The 19,205-nt window shown below is 40.2% G+C and overlaps 1 protein-coding gene across 4 annotated transcripts in view; it reads right to left on the bottom strand.

The window, feature by feature from the left end:
* Window positions 1-19,205, bottom strand: part of MRTFA (myocardin related transcription factor A) — a 204,422-nt gene that overhangs the window by 104,419 nt on the left and 80,798 nt on the right. Inside the window, exon 1 of one of the 4 annotated variants that reach the window (XM_012459026.3) lies at window positions 14,319-17,286. The exons of the other annotated variants lie outside the window; for them this stretch is intronic. Coding sequence (XP_012314449.2) covers window positions 14,319-14,364 — 46 coding nt within the window. The 5' untranslated portion in view covers window positions 14,365-17,286. Of the gene's footprint in view, window positions 1-14,318; window positions 17,287-19,205 lie in introns of those variants that run through there. 4 annotated transcript variants of the gene reach the window in all.

Genomic DNA, 19,205 nt, shown 5'->3' on the forward strand with positions numbered 1-19,205 from the left:
CAACAAGAGCAAAACTCCATCTCAAAACAACACAACACAAAACAAAACAAAAAAAGTGTCTATTTTTCCTCTTCATGCACTGTAAACTCTAAGGGTTAGTTATTATTATTTTAAATATATTTATTTTTGCTGGAATTCTTACAAAATCCACTTAGAAGTCCACATTCCAGAAATATACCTCTTTTATGTCTTTGTGATTTTTGTTTTGGAGGCTTTTGGTGGTGGTGGTAGTGGTGGTGGTTTTGTTTTTGTTTTTTAAGCAAGGTCTCTCACTTGGTCGCCCAAGCCGGAGTACAGTGCCAGGATCTCAGCTCACTGCAACCTCTGCCTTCTGGTCTCAAGAGATGTTCCTGCGTGGTCTCTTTTTAATAAAGCTAGTCTAGTCTGTGCTTAAGGGAAACAATAAAAAAAATGTGTCCACCTGTGGGGCAGAATTTTAAATGGAAAACTACCTGAGTTTAGACTTGGTGGGACCTGAGAAATAAGTGAGGATGGGTACATGGGGGTAGAAGGAAACTCAGGGATAAAACTCAGGGCAACCTATCGAGATGGTCCTTCTCACTTAGAGATTATCCTCTAGAATTTTTCCCAAACCTTGGAAGGTTTTGTGTAATATTTTATTTAGACAGCTCACTTCTTGGCAAGAGACCAGGGTTGAGAGACAAAGGTGATGTAGGTAGAAAAGAAGCTCATACACTTGGTTTTGTTTAACATTACCTAGCAATGCTGCCCGCTCTTCTCATGTTTGCTTACTTCCTTCAGGAGTCATTTTAACTCCAACTTCCTTGTGCCCAAACTAGCTCAAAGCACTCCAAAGTGGAGGTGAAGGACAATCACCCTGATCTGTTATACCCAATTTGAGACATTTTTCTGTTGTACACAAAAGCAAAAAAGCAACAGAATGTTCCATTAACTTAAAAAAACTTTAGAATAATCACACCTACTCATGGGTTCTGAAAAGTACAGTAACAGGCTGGTACAAAGGCCTAAGCGAAGAGCCTGAGTCAAAGTGATCAATCTAGTTTCACTTTGGAAACAGGACAGAAAAGTGGAGATAGTAACTAACAACAGCTTCTGAAGTTGGGGGAAGTCTTGTGAGCCTGAGTCCTTAACCTGTGGGGTTTGCACTAACTCCAAGGAATTAATGTCAAAACTGGGTTAAACTGTAGAACACCCAGTTGGTGTCCAGATGGTTGGAGAACTGGTTGGTGGTGAGGAAAAATAACCCCACACATCAACATCAGAGTCCATAAGGTAAATTTTATAATAGTCGTTGACCTTATAATAATAAGAGATGAGAATTTTAACCTAAAGATCATTTTAAGCTTACAACAACTAGAGATAATTTTATAAGTTTTAAAAACTAACATTACTGAACTTCAATTCAGACACAATAAACTTCACCCAGTGTACACAATTCAATGCATTCTGACAATTGCAGATACCTGTACAACTACGACAATCAAGAGATACATTTTCACCCCTAGAGTGTTCTTGTGCCCCTCTGTACTCAATTTCTCTTTCCACTTCCAGCCCCACACAATCACAGATCTGCTATTATTCCAGAGAAACCTGAGTTTTTTCTTCAATTAAAAAAATTGAGATACAATTCACATACTATAAAATTCAATCATTCAAAGTGCATAATTCCATAGTTTATCACCACTATCTAATTCCAGAGCATTTTCATTGCCCCCAAAATAAACCCTGTAACCATCAGTAGTCACCCTCCATTTCTTATTCTGGACATTTCACTTAAATGGAATCACACAATGTATGGCTTTCTGTCTCTATCTTCTTTCACTTGGAAATTTTTTTTTCTTTTGAGACAGAGTTTCACTCTTGTTGTCCACAATGGAGAGCAGTGGCACGATCCTGGCTCACCACAACCTCCATCTCCCGGGTTCAAGCAATTCTCCTGCCTCAGCCTCCCGAGTAGCTGGGATTACAGGCATGTGTGACCACACCTGGCTAATTTTATATTTTTAGTAGAGATGGGATTTCTCCATGTTGGTCAGGCTGGTGTCGAACTCCCAACCTCAGGTGATCTGCCCACCTGGGCCTCCCAAAGTGCTGGGATTACAGTCATGAGCCACCATATGCCCGGCCCTTGGGAAATGTTTTTAAGGTTCTTTCATTTATTCTTTTTAGGACCGAGTCTCATTCTGTCGCCCAGGCTAGAGTGCAGCGGCTTGATCTCCGTTCACTGCAAGCTCCATCTCCCGGGTTCAAGTGATTGTTGTGCCTCAGTCTCTAGAGTAGTACAGGTACATGCCACCATGCCTGGATAATTTTCCATTTTTAGTAGACACAGGGTTTCACCATGTTGCCCAGGCTGGTGTCGAATTACTGGGCTCAAGCCATCCACCTGCCTAGGCCTCCCAAAGTGCTGGGATTACGGGCCTGAGCCACTGCTCACAGCCAAGGTTCATTCATTATATAACATATATCAACAGTTATTTCTTTTTATGAGTGAATAATATTCTATTGTATAGCTATACGATATTTTGTTTATTCATCAACTGAAGGACATTTGGGTTGTTTCCACTTTTTAGCTATTTTGAATATGCTGCTATGAATATTTATGTGTGCATTTTTACAAAGACAAATGTTTTCAGTTTTCTAGGGTATATATCTAGAAGTGGAATTGCTAGGTCACAGGATCTATGTTTAACTTTTTGAAAAGTTGCCAAATTGTCTACAGTTTTTAAATTAAACTTTTCATTTTGAGATAATTATAGATTCACATGTAGCTATAAGAAATAACACAAAGAGCTCATGTATCCTTTACTTAGTTTCCTCCAATGGTAACATCTTACAAAACTATATTACAATATTACAACCAAAATACTGGCACTGATAGAGTCAACATACACATTTCCATCACCCTAAGGATCCCTCATGCTGACCTTTTATAGCCACATCCACTTCTAGCCCCACGCCATTCACAGGCCCTGACAATATGAATAATCAATTTGTGCTTCATATCTTTAATTTCGTCATTTCAAGAATGTTATATAAACAGAATCATAATATGTAACATTTTAAGATTTGCTTTTTTCATTCAGAATAATTCTCCAGAGTCATTCAGGGTGTTGTATTTCTCAAAAGTTTGCCCCTTATTTGAGACGGAGTCTCACTCTGTCACCCAGGCTGTGGCTGAGTGCAGTGGTACAATCTTGGCTCACTGCAATCTCTACCTCCTAGGTTCAAGCAATTCTCCTGCTTCAGCCTCCCAAGTACCTGGGACTATGAGCGCCTACCATGACGCCCGGCCAATTTTTGTATTTGTAGTAGTGGTGGGGTTTTACCGTGTTGGCCAGGCTGTTCTCCAACTCCTGACTACAAGTGATCCACCCACCTTGACCTCACCAAGGGCTGGGATTCCCAGCCTCAAATGAATTTTGTGTAAGGGACAAGGTAAGAGTCAACGTTCTATTTCCCCTTCTCTTTTAATTTTTTTTTTAACATACAGATAGTCAGTTCTTTCCTGGTTTGTTAAGTTTTTATAGCCAGTTCTTTCCTGGTTTGTTAGGTTTTTATTTAAACCAGAGCTACAAAATAATTAAAATAACTCTACCTCTAAACACTCAAAACCACTACCATGACACAATCCTGCCATTTCCGTAGAACAGAAAATCCCCACACCTTCCCCTCAGGTCAGAGGGCGCAAGACTGAGCAGCAAGCTCCATCAGTTTGCAGGAGGAGTTCAACTTCCAGACAACAGAAAATGTCTTTCTCTGAAGTTACTATACGAGTTCACACTGAAGGGAAAGAAGAGAGTAAGCCTTTTTCCCAAGATGCTGTGAGATGTGTTGGATTTACTCTCACTCATAACTGTGCAGGATGGTTGTTTTCATTCAGAATAGTTTTGTTTTGAGGCAGGGTCTCACTCTGTCACCCAGGCTGGAGTGCAGTGGTGTGGTCTCAGTTCACTGCAACTTCTGTCTCCCAGATTCAAGAGATTCTCCTGCCTCAGCCTCCCGAATAGCTAGAATCACAGGTACGCACCATCACGCTGGGCTAATTTTTTTATTTTTAGTACAGACTGGGTTTCACCATATTGGCCAGGCTGGACGCCAACTCCTGACCTCAAGTGATCCCCTCCTCACCCTCTCAAAGTGCTGGGATTACAGACGTGAGCCACCAGTTTTCAGGATAGTTTCAACCAACTTCAATAGAACCAACTAACAATGGCCTTGAGCAACACAGAGGGGTAGCATAGGAGTTCCAAAGATCAGTAGTTTGAATATCAGGTCACGGGGAGTCCACACTATATGATCTTGGGTAAGTCACTTAACATTCTTAGCCCCCTGTTTGTTCACCTGTAAAACCAAGGTTTGTTATCAGGTCATGTCTAAGATCCCTAACCACTTAAACATTCTACAATGCCAAAAATAGGCCTATTTGTTTTTTCTTAAAAAAAGTCAAGAAAAATGCAAAAAAAAAAAAAAAAAAAAGTTGTCAAATTGTGAACATTTATCTAACACAGAGCATTATATTAGGAGCAGGTTTTCTTTGTTGTTTCCTGTTTTATCCTATTCTTCCATACTAATTAGACATCATATAAATTCAACACATCTCATAGCATCGTGGGAAATAAAAATAAAATATATTTTGGAACTGAACTTCTCATCTTTAATATGAATGTGACAATTTTTTTTTGAGACAGGGTCTCACTTTGTGGTCCAGGCTGGAATACAGTGGTGCAAACATGGTTCACTGCAGCCTTGACCTCCCAGGCTCAAGTGATCCTCCCACTTCCGCGCCCCAAGTAGCTGGGATTACAGGTGTGCATCACCAAGCCCGGTTAATTTTTGTATATTTTTGTAGAGATGAGGTTTCACCATGTTGCCCAGGCTGGTCTCGAACTTCTGATATCAAGCAATCTACCCACCTTGGCCTCCAAAATTGTTGAGATTATAGGCATGAGTCACTGAACCTGGTGAATAATTTTTTGTTTTGTTTTGTTTTTGAGACAGAATCTTGCTCTGCCACCAGGCGCCAGGCTGGAGTGCAGTGGTGTGATCTCAGCTCACTGGAACCTCCGCCTCTCAGGTTCAAGTAATTCTCCTGCCTCAGCCTCCTGAGTTGGGACCACAGGTGCATGCCACCATGCCCAGCTAATTTTTGTATTTTAGTAGAGATGGGGTTTCACCATGTTGGCCAGGATGGTCTCGATCTCTTGACCTGGTGATCCGCCTGCCTCGGCCACCCAAAGTGCTGGGATTACAGGCGTGAGACACCACACCTGGCTAAATTTTTTTTAAAACACAGATTGTGATTCTGCAGGTCTGAGGTAGAGTCTGAGATTCTGCATTCCTAATAGGCTTCCAGGTAATATAAAGGCTTGGAATATACTTTGAGTAGCAAGGTGTTAGAAGAATATGGACATAGTATCTATTTGGGTAACCCTAATTAATGCTGGTACCTAAGTTTTCAGTACCTTACATAACTAAATAAATTGGAATTATGGCACTGATTTGAAAAATATAATCTTGATTCCCAAGAGAATATACTAAGATAACAGTTCAGAAAATCAAATTTAATTTTTTAATTCCTCAAGATCCTATTTGCAAGGAAAAATAGAAAAATAGAAAATCAGAAAGATACAGTGTACATGAATTGTTAAAAACAATTTCACTTGTTTTGGGAGAGTCTCCAAAAAAACAAACAAACAAAAAAACAATTTCACAGCCTACAGTCAACAAACAAAATATATTACAGAAATGTGCTTTCAAATAATTAAAACAGGCTGGGCAGCATAGTGAAACCCTGTCTCTACCAAAAAAAAAAAAAATTTTTAGCTGGGCCTAATAGTATGCGCTTGTAGTTGAGGCTACTTAGGAATCTGTGGTGGGAGGATCGCCTGAGGTCAAGGCTGCAGTGAGTTGTGTTGTGCCACTGCACTTCAGCCTGGGCAGCAGAGTGAGACACTGGCTCAAAAAAAAAAAAAAAAATCTACACACAAAAAAAATTAAAACATTTTATACCAACACCAACATTTTATGCCTACGAGAAATCAGATTATTCTCACCCAACAAAAACAAACAAACAAACAAAAAATTTAGTGTGTTGTTTTTTGATAGAAAACTTCTGAGAGGTTCAGCACATTGAGAGTAAATGAGTATACACAGGAAGGAGCTACAGCTCTGCCAAGAACATGGCCTAACACAAACATTGCAAAGATAAATTTCAATAAATCTTACAAAACAGAAACAAAGGAAATATGTAAAAGAGATTTATACAAACTCACTTGGTCAGAGGGAACAGTTTAATGGGATAGAGTGCCTCCTTATCATGCATTATTTGGTCAGTGGAGCCCTCTGACTGCAGAGGTCCCAAATCAACAGTTCTATCTCCTCATCATTATGCTTCTACCCATTTTCTCCCTCTTTTAACTGTACCTACCTCTGTATGTACAGACACACAATTTAATAAAAGCTTCATTTGGGTTTTGTGTGTGTGTGTGTGCACGTGTGTTTTGAGACAGAGTTTGCCCTTGTCGCCCAGGCTGGAGTGCAATGTTGCAATTTCAGCTCACTGCAACCTCTGCCTCCTAGGTTCAAGTGATTTTCCTGCCTCAGCCTCCCAAATAGCTGGGATTACAAGCATGAGCCACCACGCCTGGCTAATTTTTTGTATCTTTAGTAGAGACAGGGTTTCACCATGTTGGCCAGGCTGGTCTTGAACACCTGACCTCAAGTGATCTGCCTGCCTCAGCCTCCCAAAGTGCTGGGATTACAGGGGTGAGTCACCATGCCCAGCCAATATAAACTTTACTGGAATACAAAAGAAATGTATACTCATCATAGGGAATCAGAAAGATATAGGAAAACCCAAAGGATGGAAAAAATATAATGTCCCCTATGAAATCTCACTACTCAGAGACAGTTATTCAAACTCTGGTGTATAGCCTCAAAGTCATTTTTCTATAATTATATAGATAAGTGGTAAACATTATTCAACATTTTAAAAATTATTTTAAAAAAATTTTTGCGGCTGGGCGTGGTGGCTCACGCCTATAATCCCAGCACTTCGGGAGGCCGAGGCGAGTGGATCACGAGGTCAAGAGATCGAAACCATCCTGGCCAACATGGTCAAACTCCCTCTCTACTAACAAATACAAAATTAGCTGGACATGGTGGCGTGCACCTGTAGTCCCAGCTACTTGGGAGGCTGAGGCAGGAGAATTGCTTGAACCTAGGAGGCGGAGGTTGCAGTGAGCCTTGAACTCCTGGCTTCAAGTGATCCTCCTCACTTGGCCTCCCAAAGCACTGGGATTATAAGTGTGAGTCACCATAACAGGCCCAAAAGTAACATTTGAACAAAGATCTCAAGGTGATGAAGGAGCAAGCCATGAGGAAACTTTTTCCTACTCAGGAAAAAGTGCTCTAAATAGAAGGACTACCAAGTACAAAAGCCCTGATATGGGAGCTAAGGAGCTCAAGGACAGCAAAAAAAGCCAATATGGTTGGGGTAAAATAAGCAAGGGAGAGAAGAGGAGCAGATAAAATCAGATGAAGCAGATCATATGGGACCTTGTAGAGCAGTATAAGGACTGGGGCTTTTTCTGTGAATGAGAATCACTGGCAGGTTCTGAGTGAGGAAGGATATGACCTAATTTTAAATGGATCATGTAATAAATAGTGTTTAAGCTCAAAAACCTGAATTTAAACACCTGTTCCATCTTTTACTGTGTGTCCTTAAACTTTTGAGCCTCAGTTTCCTCTGTAAATTGCAAAGATACAGACACTGCAAAAAGTTGTTGTGAAGATCAAACAATATACAAAAGGCCGAGTGGCTTATGAGTACTGGCTTATGCCTGTAATCCCAACACTTTGGGAGGCAAAGGTGGGAGGACTGCTTGAGCTCAGGAGTATGAGACCAGCTTGGGCAACACAACAAGACCTCACTTCCACAGAAAATAAAAAACTTGTGGGGAGGGGGTAGAGAAGAAAAAAATATATATTGGGGTGTAATGGTGCATGCCTGTGATCCAGCTAATCAGGGGGCTGAGAAGGGAGGACTGCTTGAGCCAGAAAGGTTGAGTCTGCAGTGAGCCATGATTGCACTACTACACTTTAGTCTGGGTGACAGAGCAAGACCTTGTCTCAAAAATATATACATACGTATACACACACAGACACACACACACACACACACACACACACATTCTAAAATACTTTTAAACTATGACAGACTATAAAAATTTCACTATTGAGTTTGTTTGCACTATGTACCTGTTATATATTCCTCTTTTCTAGGCTCTCTATACTCAACCTACTGCCACCATCATCCATTTATGTGACATTGCCATGAGATTAATGCTACAGAACTCTGACACCATGAACTCAGCCTGATACTGCCCTTTAGTTTAACGAGTGCAAGGCAAAAAAGCTGTTTTTTTGGTTTTTATTTTTGGTCACCGATGGCAGAGTGGTTTTTTAGCATTATTTTCCTTGTCGTTATAAAAAACACTTTTTTTTTTAGACGGAGTCTTGCTCTGTCACCAGGCTGGAGTGCAGTGGTGCACTCTCAGCTCACTGCAACCTCCACCTCCCGGGTTCAAGCGATTCTCCTGCCTCAGCCTCCCAAATAGCTGAGACTACAGGCGTGTGCCAGCAAGTCCAGCTAATTTTTTGTATTTTTAGTAGAGACGGGGTTTCACCATGTTAGCGAGGATGGTCTCGATCTCTTGACCTTGTGATCCACCCGCCTCGGCCTCCCAAAGTACTAGGATTATAGGCGTCCGCCACCGCAGACCAAGGTTATAGGCCAAGAAAACCTTTTTAAAAATAATGCATTGGTAACCATAAAAGTAAAGTTTCAAAAAAAAAAAAAAAAAAAAAAGACTTCATGAGTCTCATCTTTATTTAATTTGGCACTGTTTTAATAAAGCTAAAACTGTTAGTTCTTGGTCTTGACAGCTTGTCTCATCCAAAAAGAAATAAAAGGGCAGAAAAAAAAGATGCAGGCTGACAGACGAATTCAGATTTCTTTGATCTGCATCCTAACTCTAAGGGGACTTCAGATAAATTAACGAGTCAGAGAAGGGGCAGTAAGATGTAAGGCAGAATACTGTTGACAACAGCCGTCTGTCTACCTACCTGTCTTCTGAGATCATCATTAAAGTATGAGATCACCATGGCCAGAGAAAACAGAGTAAGATAAGATGGAGGTCCACTGGAGAATTAGGAGGCCTATTGCATTCTGACTCCACTTTCTAGCAGGCAGAACGTAGATCAGGCCCTGGTTTTTATCTCCATCTCCTAAGATGTGAGTTAGTCTGAGCAGTGATAGAATCCTGCAATGAAAAAACCCAAGGAAAACCAAGATCTTTGGGAAAAATTATAAACAATCTCATATATTAGAGGCCGTGAATGGTTTCTTTGAAATGGGCCAATTTCCTCATCTTAAAGTGGAGGGCAAGGATTTTCTACCTAAGGCTTCCCCTACCTAAAGTTTCCCTCAAACTTTAAAATCCCTTAAATATAAAAAAAAAAGTATGTTTTTTTAAAGGCCACATTAATATTTAGAGCAAGCCTGTCCATCCTGTGGCCCAGGATGGCTTTGAATGTGCCCCAACACAAACTCATAAACTTTCTTAAAACGTTATCTGATTTTTTTTTTGCAATTTTTTAAAAAGCTCATCAGCTATCGTTTGTGTTAATGTATTCCAAGACAATTCTTCATCTTCCATTGTAGCTCTTGCCAAAAGATTTAGAACATTACGAGATCTAAAAAGTAGGGATTGCTGGCCCAATCTCAAGTTTTTCATCCGTTCTATAGACCTCTGACTGATGTGAACCCAAATGGCGCACCTTCCTTAAAGACTTAACATACTATCAAAAAGGGCAAAACTTATTTGTCCACAATCTGCCCCATGATGCTTCCTTTCAACCTCATTTTTATTAATTGCCACTCCCCTCCTGACCCATACTATTCTAAAACAAACAGTGCAGAGACTGCACTGTAATGCAGTCTTCCCTACAACTGTAATGATTAGGGGACTCGAAGTTAAAGACATATGCAGGGAAAAAAAAAAAAAAGACATACGCAGGAATTTTAAGTATACAGATATCAAGGAAGGAGAGACTAATGGATTAGAGAAATTTTTTATTTTTATTTTTTTGAGACGGAGGTCAGGCTGGAGTGCAGTGGTGTGATCTTGGCTCACTGCAACCTCCGCCTTCAGGGTTCAAGAGATTCCCCTGCCTCAGCCTCCCAAGTAGCTGGAATTACAGGCACCCACCACCATGCCCAGCTAACTTTTTTATTTTTAGTGGAGATGGGGTTTCACCATGTTGGCAAGGCTGGTCTCAAACTCCTAACATAAAATGATTCGGCTGCTTCAGCCTCCCAAAGTGCTGAAGAAGTATTTTTAAAAATATTTAACAAATATTTTCAAATAGATAACATGTATGTGGTATAAAACCAAAAAGACTTTAAAGCATACAGTTAAAAACAAAAGCATTTTCTGAGGGATAGATCAAAGCAAACACTTAGAAGACTTCAGTGTATAGGTTGTGCTGTATTTCTTAGGCTGGATAGTAGGTGTGCATTGACCAAATCTTATGATACTTTATATATTCTTTTGCATTTAGGGAGTACTCTCATATTAACAACAAAAAGTCTCTTCCACCCCAGCCCTCCAGTCCCCTATTCCCCTTTACTGAGGCAGTCACTGTTACCAGTTTCTGTGATCCTTCCAGTGACATCCTGTGCATGGACAAATGTGTGGGTATGGGTGTGCATACATACATGCACAAGACAGAGAGGGTAAAAAAAAACAAAGTGACGCCCTAACTATGTTTCATTAAGATCAGGATTAGGTCATGGGACCAAAGCATACCTAAGGAACTGTCTCAATCCTTTTCTCTACAAGTGAACTCTGTCCCGCTGTTGTAACGTTATAACTAAGAGGACTGCACTGGCTGGATACAGCTCAGGGCCTGCCTAGTCAAAACCTTACATATTAGCTGTCAAGAGCCAAGTCGTAGCATTCCTCCATTCTAAAATACACCAGAGTCAGTACTATGCCCCAATATTCCCTAAGACTTAGCTTCAGAAATCCCATAATGTCCATCTTATTTTTTGTTGCTGTTGTTGGTTATTCTTGTTTTCTTTTTTTTTTTTTTTTTTTTTGAGGCAGGGTCTCACTCTGTCGCCCAGGCTGGAGTGCAGTGGCACAATCTTGGCTCACTGCAGCCTCTGCCTCCCAGAGACTACAGGTATGCGCTGGGACTACAGGTGCCTACCACCATGCCTGGCTAATTTTTGTATTTTTAGTAGAGGCAGGGTTTCACCATGTTGCCCAGGCTGGTCTTGAACTCCTGACCTCAAATGATCTACCTGCCTCAGCTTCCTAAAGTGCTGGGATTACAGGCATGGGCCACTGAGCCTGGCCCCACAATGTCCATCTTAGATCATTCATTTTCTAATCAAAATGATCCAGATACGTTTCCATAGTAATGAGGAAAGCTCTAACTGTGGTTTGACTATAACACTTACATTCAGCAATAAACAACACAGGCAGACATGGCATACTGCACATTCTGAGATGCAAAAGAATTTCAACTTTGAAAGCTATTTTTCAACAACATCTGCTTTGGGCAAGGATTGGCTAAAATACAGGATGGTGGGTAGAGGATTCATTTCTTAATGTAATAACAGATCTCAAAATACTTTGATAAAATCTTGATTTAAAAGCTTATGCTTGTTTTATTAAGGAAAGTATGCCTTCATCATTCTCATTCATTCAAAATTACTTAATGTCTACCATGTGCCAATACCAGAAGCCACATCTGACTGGTTCCAAAGGACCAGTAAGAGACCACCAGCAGTGAGGAGGATGAAAGTTTTATTTTTTGAGACAGAATCTTGCTCTGTCACACAGGTTGGAGTAAAGTGGCATCATCACAGCTTGTTGCAGCCTCCACCTCCTGGACTCAATCGATCCTCCCACCTCAGCCTCCCAAGTAGCTCTGACTACTGGTGGGCACCACCATGCCTAGCTAATTTTTAAAAAATTTTTTGTACAGCTGAGGTCTTGAATTCTTGGGCTCAAGCTATCCTCCTGCCTCAGCCTCCACAAGTGTTGGGATTACAGGTGTGAGTCACCGTGCCCAGACTGAACGTTTGTATATAACATACATGAACGGGTCTCACCAAAACCCCCAAGCTCCAAATATTCAAGTGAAAACTCTTCATAAATATACAATGTACCCTGGAACTTTGCTATCATATTCAGTATCCTAAAGTTTTATTTAGGGTAAAATTTTCCTTCCTGAATTCTGTCAACAACATTTACTTTAAAACTCTCATTAAATAGCAGTCTCACCTATAAAGCATATATTCATATAGGTTAAAATATGCTATTTCTAGAAAATTTATGGCTCAGGTGTTTATCTGTTGATAAAGTCCAAAAGTCTCGACTTTTCAGAGAATGGCTTTTAGTTCACTGAGGTTTCGTAACAGATGCTTTTTCATTTCCTATCATAAAAAAAGACAGTATTTTACTATATGCCTGTCATATTACTATTACAATCCAGCTAATGGCTACAGCACTTCAGAACAAAACATCGATTTTACAAAACCAACATTGTTAATGTTTTTGATCATTTAGGAAAGACAGGTTCTGGAGGTATCAGTTTGCTATTACTCATTTCTACACCCAGAGTCTCTCCACTTTTACGAACATAAACAAAAGAAAGAAGTTCACACACAGGCTATTTTTGGCAGACCCTTCATTCTACCTGCATTCAACATTCTTGTCAATTTCATTTCGCATACTATTATCCTTTGAAAGTTTTATGAAGTAGCTAGTCCAACAGATGGGCGGCTAGCCCTGTCAACACATGCCGAAGGAAAAACAACTCTTAGTAGGCAAGGCAAGAAAATATTAAGCATGTCCTTTTCCCTTTTAAGGCTAAGAACACTGAGACTACCTGAGAAGAAAGCAAACAATCTTTTAACCTTTATAAAGAAAAATTACTGGACTGAGATGATCTATAAGTAACAAGGTGATTTTAAAAAGGGAGAGAGTTCAAATGCTAAAATCTAGCCCTCAAGATAAAATAGGCACTTGCCCACACATAGCAGAGACGTGGTAAAATAAATCCAAGTTAGTTTAACTGAGAGCTTTTTCATCAAAGACAGATGGGAAACATTCAGATAAGCACACTATCTTGTTTAGAACACAAAGCTCAATAAGATCTGTGGGAGGAAAAGGAAAGGCAACCTGAAACACATAGCCTATATGCATGAAAAATGACTCATTATGGTCATATTAGTAAAACCAGAAAGAACAAAATGGTAGTGGCATCTGTCTTCTTTGCCTCTTCCCTGTTCATAAGGTTTATTAACCAGATAGCATCTGATCCTGTCTTCAACTGATGTGTATCTGTGTCTTTCAACATACTACCTAAGCGCTCTCCAAGGAGAACAGAGACCAATTCTGCTAGAGACAGTATTTGCCAGAACCAAGGAGTCTTATTCTCCTTTGAGTGAAAGCCAGGGGATGGGGAAGAGGTCCCCAAATGCCACTTGTCTGACTCTTTTAAGATATGCTCTGAAACAAGAAAACAGTACAGATTACATTTTAGTAGAGATCTAAAAATAGCAAAAGAACATTCCCTATTTTTAGATAGCTAACTTCCAAGCTTTAAAACACTAAAAGTAAAAGAAACCATTAAAAATTAACTGTATTTTTAAATTAAAAAACTTTGAACTGGAAAATTGTTTTTGAGATAAAATTTCAAAAATCCTGCATTCTGTTGACTGACTCTTTGCTCAAACTTACCCATCTCCAAAATTTAGTCCTAATCCTATGTGTTATTAAGAGCATTTCCACAGAACCAGAAGATGATACAGAAAGGTTATACCACAAATGACAAAGAACAGCTAAGAAAAAAAAAAAATTAAAGATGCTTTCATAAAAACATAGAGTGTAGACTAGTGATTAAGGATAACAATGTATAAAACAGCAAAGCAATTTAACTGTCCATTAAAAACAGGGCCACAGACAATAATAAAACATTTGATTAAAGAAGACAAACAGTTTGTTTCTCAAATAGGTCTTCTCAACTGAATAGTCTGAAGAGCAGTAAGCATCTAATTCAAAGCTGTCAGAATAACTACAATTTGCAATGAGAGAAAAATTAATAAAAAACTGAAAATGCAGTACATTTCTTCCTCCCCATTTCCATCCACTCCTAGTAGAAATATGACCAACTTTTTTAAAAGAAGACTATGGCAAATAAGGTTTGTAGGAAATTACCTGCAAATTAGGAAATTAGGATTTAATGGGAATTACCTGACTGTACTGCCATCATTAACATCTCAGGTTCTAGTAGAGTCATGACGGATTCTTCCCAGAAACAAAAATCCACAAATATAATGAAGAAAAGTCAAAGTCACAGGAAAAAAGCTGTATTGAGAAGCTACAGAAAGCTTTCACAAATTCAATCTGATGCCTTATGCTCAAATGAGACTGTGAGAACTCACTCCCCTTCTCAGTGCAGTTACCAATTTATCCACCCTTTAGGCGAGTCAAGATGACACAGAGTTGAATTACTGCCGACAGGAAACCAAAAAGCTCTCCAGTTAAGATATACTAAGTGTGGTTAGAACAGTGAATGAGCACCTCCCCTTGCTACTCGTCTCTGGGGGAGGGGAGAGACATATATAAAGAGACTTTCAGAAAACAGAGCAACTGCCTTTCTCCTCTCTTTATAAGAAGAGAAGATGAGGTTTTGTTCAAAATCCTACTATAAGAGTGCTGTTAATGCAATTTAGTGCAACACATTAAACACCATCCAAACAACTCAAGCTCATGAAAGAAGCAGTCCAATTACTGACCCATTGATGAGAGGTGGGGAAGAGGATTAAACACATATAAACACAGATATACAAAATGTAAGCCACATAAATTTTCTGAAAAAGAATTCCGACGGCTTTTTTATCTGTGGTATTTATAAGATAACAGGCTAAGAAAGTTGAATATTTAACTATAGAAACTATTTCTCCACCCCCACTCCAATTAAAATATCTGTTTCAAAAAGTCATCTGAATACATTCTGGAGCTGTAATCTGTCTTTCAGATCTGTCAGTCCCCTAAAAGAGCCTCTTACTTGTGCCTATATTAGATATACAGTCTGTGAATAGACAGCATACTGATGTTAATTGATTTTATTTACTTTTTTTTGTATGTTTGAGACAGGGTCTCACTCTGTCGCCCAGGCTGGAGTGCAGTGGTGCAAACATGGCTTACTGCAACCTCAACCTCCAGGGGCTCAAGCGCTCCTCCTACCTCAGCCTCCCGAGTAGCTGGTCTCAAACTCTGAGGCTCAAGTGATCCGCTCACCTTAGCCTCCCAAAGTGCTGGGATTACAGGCATGAGCCACCATTTCCCACAGTACCTTTAATTAACTGATATTAATAATAATGATATTAAGATTCCTTTCAGAATATCTGACTGACTTTTTAAAAAGCTGGAACCAAGAATCCATGTTTGGTATGTTTATCTAGAATACCTCAATTTTTCTGGTTAACTATCAGCTTGTATGTGAAAACTCGCTGCTGCAAAACAGCCCAGCGAATACCTTAATGCTTACACAGCAAACAAATGATAAATAAACACACTAGGAGACCTTAATAGAGAAAATACTCTCAGAATGATTGAAGGCAATATTTTGTTATTAGAAAAGAGAAGGAATGCAGATTTGGGTTGAAGGAGACTCTGTACAAGAGAGAAAAACTTCCTTCCTTTCTCACTCCAAGAACATCATGTTTAAAAGAAAAGCCAGAAAAGCTCTATATAGAACTGTGGGAATGACTCAACAGGCAACGTGTAGCAGCCAGTGTGGGCTAAATGCAGCTCTGGGAAGGCAAAAGCATCTCACTGGCCCCTTCTGGCAACCAAATTCTCAAAATGACTTATGAAAACCGGGTAAATTCCAACTTTGAGACTACATGACAGTCTGGTCAAAGGTTAGCAACTAAAGGAAAAGCATCCCTAAAAGGCTGAGAAGGTTGAGTCATTCCTTGGTCCTTATGTGGGCTGTTTAATTTGCTGTGTGAGCGTTTTTTCTTCTTCTTCTTCTTCTTCTTCTTCTTCTTCCTCTTCTTTTGAGACAGGGTCTCACTTTGTCAGCCAGGCTGAGTACAATGGCATGATCTAGGCTCACTGCAGCCTCAACCTCCCAGGCTCAAGCAATCCTCCCACCTCAGCCTCCCAAAAAGCTGGGACTTCAGGCACATGCCACCACACCCCAGCTAACTCTTGTATTTTTAGTAAAGATGGGGTTTCACCATGTTGCCCAGGCTGGTCTCAAACTCCTAAGCTCAAGCCATCTGCCTGCCTCAACTACCCAAAGTGTTGGGATTACAGGCTTGAGCCACCACACCTGACCTTTGTTAAATTTACTTTGTCTCTCTAGTAATGAGGGTTTGCAAATGAAACAAGTTCTCACAGTTGGGTATTTGCAGGAAAATAAATATAAATTTTAAGATTCCTGCACAGAAGATGGTAGGAAGGGCAAAGGGCTGTCTCCCTCCTGCCAAAACTCTGTTTGTTGTAGAAGAGTGAGGGTAATGCCACAGTGTCAATACTCCAGCACCACAGGAGATGCTGAGAGTCATGCAACAGGAGTAACAATAAAACATAACATCTCAGTTGATTTCACTTTTTCTTAGCAATTCCACACCCATTATCTCATTGGCACTTTGAGGTAAAAAGAGCTAAAAAAAATTTTTTTTAACAGTAATCTTTAAAAAATAAAAAACAAGAAGCAATGTAATCTTTCCCTATTGCTAAGATTTTGCATTTACTCTCAAGAGTATCAGCACAGCAACATTCATTGTGAAGACAGACTTTAAAATAAATTTCACAATTCTAAAAGTCTGAACCCCCATGAAAGTTTCAGTTCTACTATTGTTCTGTGCAAATTAGTAACACTTCATAGAAAAAGAACTAAAGTAAACTTTTAACAAGGGCTCTGCACAAATGAAGATGACTTCAAGTTAATAGCACCAAGGGAATGAGAGACGATGATCTTAATTTCCAATAGAACAAAAGCTTTGCTTCTAATCATAACTAGCTAATCAACACAAATTTGATATGATCTACAGTCTGTATTAATTCACTCTAAAGGGACATGATACTGCAGGATATTAATATAGCTTTTTTTTTGAGACAAAGTCTCATTCTACCATTCAGGCTGGAGTTCAGTGGCAAGATCTCGCCTCACTGCAACCTCCACCTCCCGTGTTCAAATGATTCTCATGCCTTAGCCTCCCAAGTAGCTGGGAATACAGGCACCCACCACCACACCTGGCTATTTTATACATATATTTTTTTAGTTGAGATGGAATTTTGCCATTTTGGCCCAGGCTGGTCTTGAACTCCTGGCCTCAAGTGATCCACCAGCCTTGCCCTCCCAATGTGTTGGGAATCAAGGCATGAGCCACCGCACCCAGCCTAGTTTTAAATTGTTTAACAGTTTTAGCAGTTATTAACAATTTTTTTTTTTTTTGAGACAGAGTCTCACTCTGTTGCCCAGGCTGGAGTGCAGTGGTGCCATCTCAGTTCACTGCAACCTCCGCCTCCTGGTTTCAAGCGATTCTCCTGCCTCAGCCTCCCAAGTAGGTGGGATTACAGGCGCTTGCCACCATGCCCAGCTAATTTTTTGTGTTTTCAGTAGAGATGGGGTTACACCATGTTGGCTATGCTGGTCTCCGACTCCTGACCTCGTGATCCACCCACCTCAGCCTTCCAAAGCGCTGGGATTACAGGTGTGAGCCACCGCGCCTGGCCTAGATGATAGCTATATTTTAAACTCACTTTTTAAACATTTTTATTTATTTCTTTTGAGACAGGGTCTTGCTCTGTTGCCCAGGCTGCAGTGCAGTGGCACGATCATGCATCAATGTAGTCTTGACCTCCCAGGTTCGAGCAATCCTCCCACCTCAGTCTCCCATCAGGCCCATTTTTAAATTTTTTGTAGAGCAGGGGGTCTCACTATGTTACCCAGGGTGGTCTCAAACTCCTGGCCTCAAGTGATCCTCCAACCTCAGCCTCCCAAGGTGCTAGAATTACAGGTATGAACCACCACTCCCAGCCTCAGCTCACTTTCCAAAGTACAGTATATGTTCAGGGATACAACAACCATAAATATGAACAGCCAACTCACAACTCATTCATCTTTTATGTCTGAAATACTGAAGTACTCATTTTACATTACTTCCTCCCAAACTCCCTCCACTGATGTACTGGTACTCTTCTAGTTTCCTTTGTGCCAGTTTTCCCCAATAACCTCTGTCTGTCCCTCCTCCTAATTTCTCCTTCTCCCCTCATCTAAACACATACTATTACTTCTTTCGTTTGTCAAACCACTACTTATGCTTTGGATCTCTGCTTAAATGTCTCCTCCTCAAAGAAGCATTTCCTAACCAACACCCTCGCCTACATTAGAACCCTCACTATTAGATCTCTGTTATTCTAACATCTTGTGTTTTTATTTTTCAAAAAAAGCAATTACTGGCTGGGCACTGTGGCTCACGCCTGTAATCCCAGCACTTTGGGAGATCGAGGCAGGCGGATCACCTGAGGTCAAGAGTTCAAACCCAGCCTGGCCAACATGGCGAAACTCTGTCTCTACTAAAAATACAAAAATTAGCCGGGCGCAGTGGTAGGCACCTGTAATTCCAGCTACTCAGGAGGCTGAGGCAAGAGAATCGCCTGAACTCGGGTAGCAGAGGTTGCAGTGAGCCAAGACCACACCATTGCACTCCAACCTCGGTGACAGAACAAGATTCCAACTCAAAAAAAAAAAAAAAAAAAAAAGGCAATTATCAAAGTTTGTAACTACGAAGTAGCTTGTCTAGCTCTTTGTTGAGTCTTTTTCTTTCACAGAACTACAGAAGTTCCATGATAATGAGGACCTTATCTGTCTTGTTCATTACTCTCTCTCCAATACTTAGCACTGTGCGCTAAGTGATAAGATCTTAATAATCACAGAATAATTTTTCCAACATTAAAATGGTCAAATTCTTTATGTCAATATTTCCACTTCTATGGAAAAATCTGAAATGCAAAAAATGTTTTAAAAGATATTTATCTGGTCAGGCGCAGTGGCTCACGCTTATAATCCCAGCACTTTGGGAGGCCAAGGCAGGTGGATCACGAAGTCAGGAAATCGAG

Source organism: Aotus nancymaae, unplaced genomic scaffold (assembly GCF_030222135.1).
Source record: "Aotus nancymaae isolate 86718 unplaced genomic scaffold, 86718_ANA_hifiasm-v0.15.2.pri h1tg000076l, whole genome shotgun sequence".
In the NCBI taxonomy this organism is placed as follows: domain Eukaryota; kingdom Metazoa; phylum Chordata; class Mammalia; order Primates; family Aotidae; genus Aotus; species Aotus nancymaae.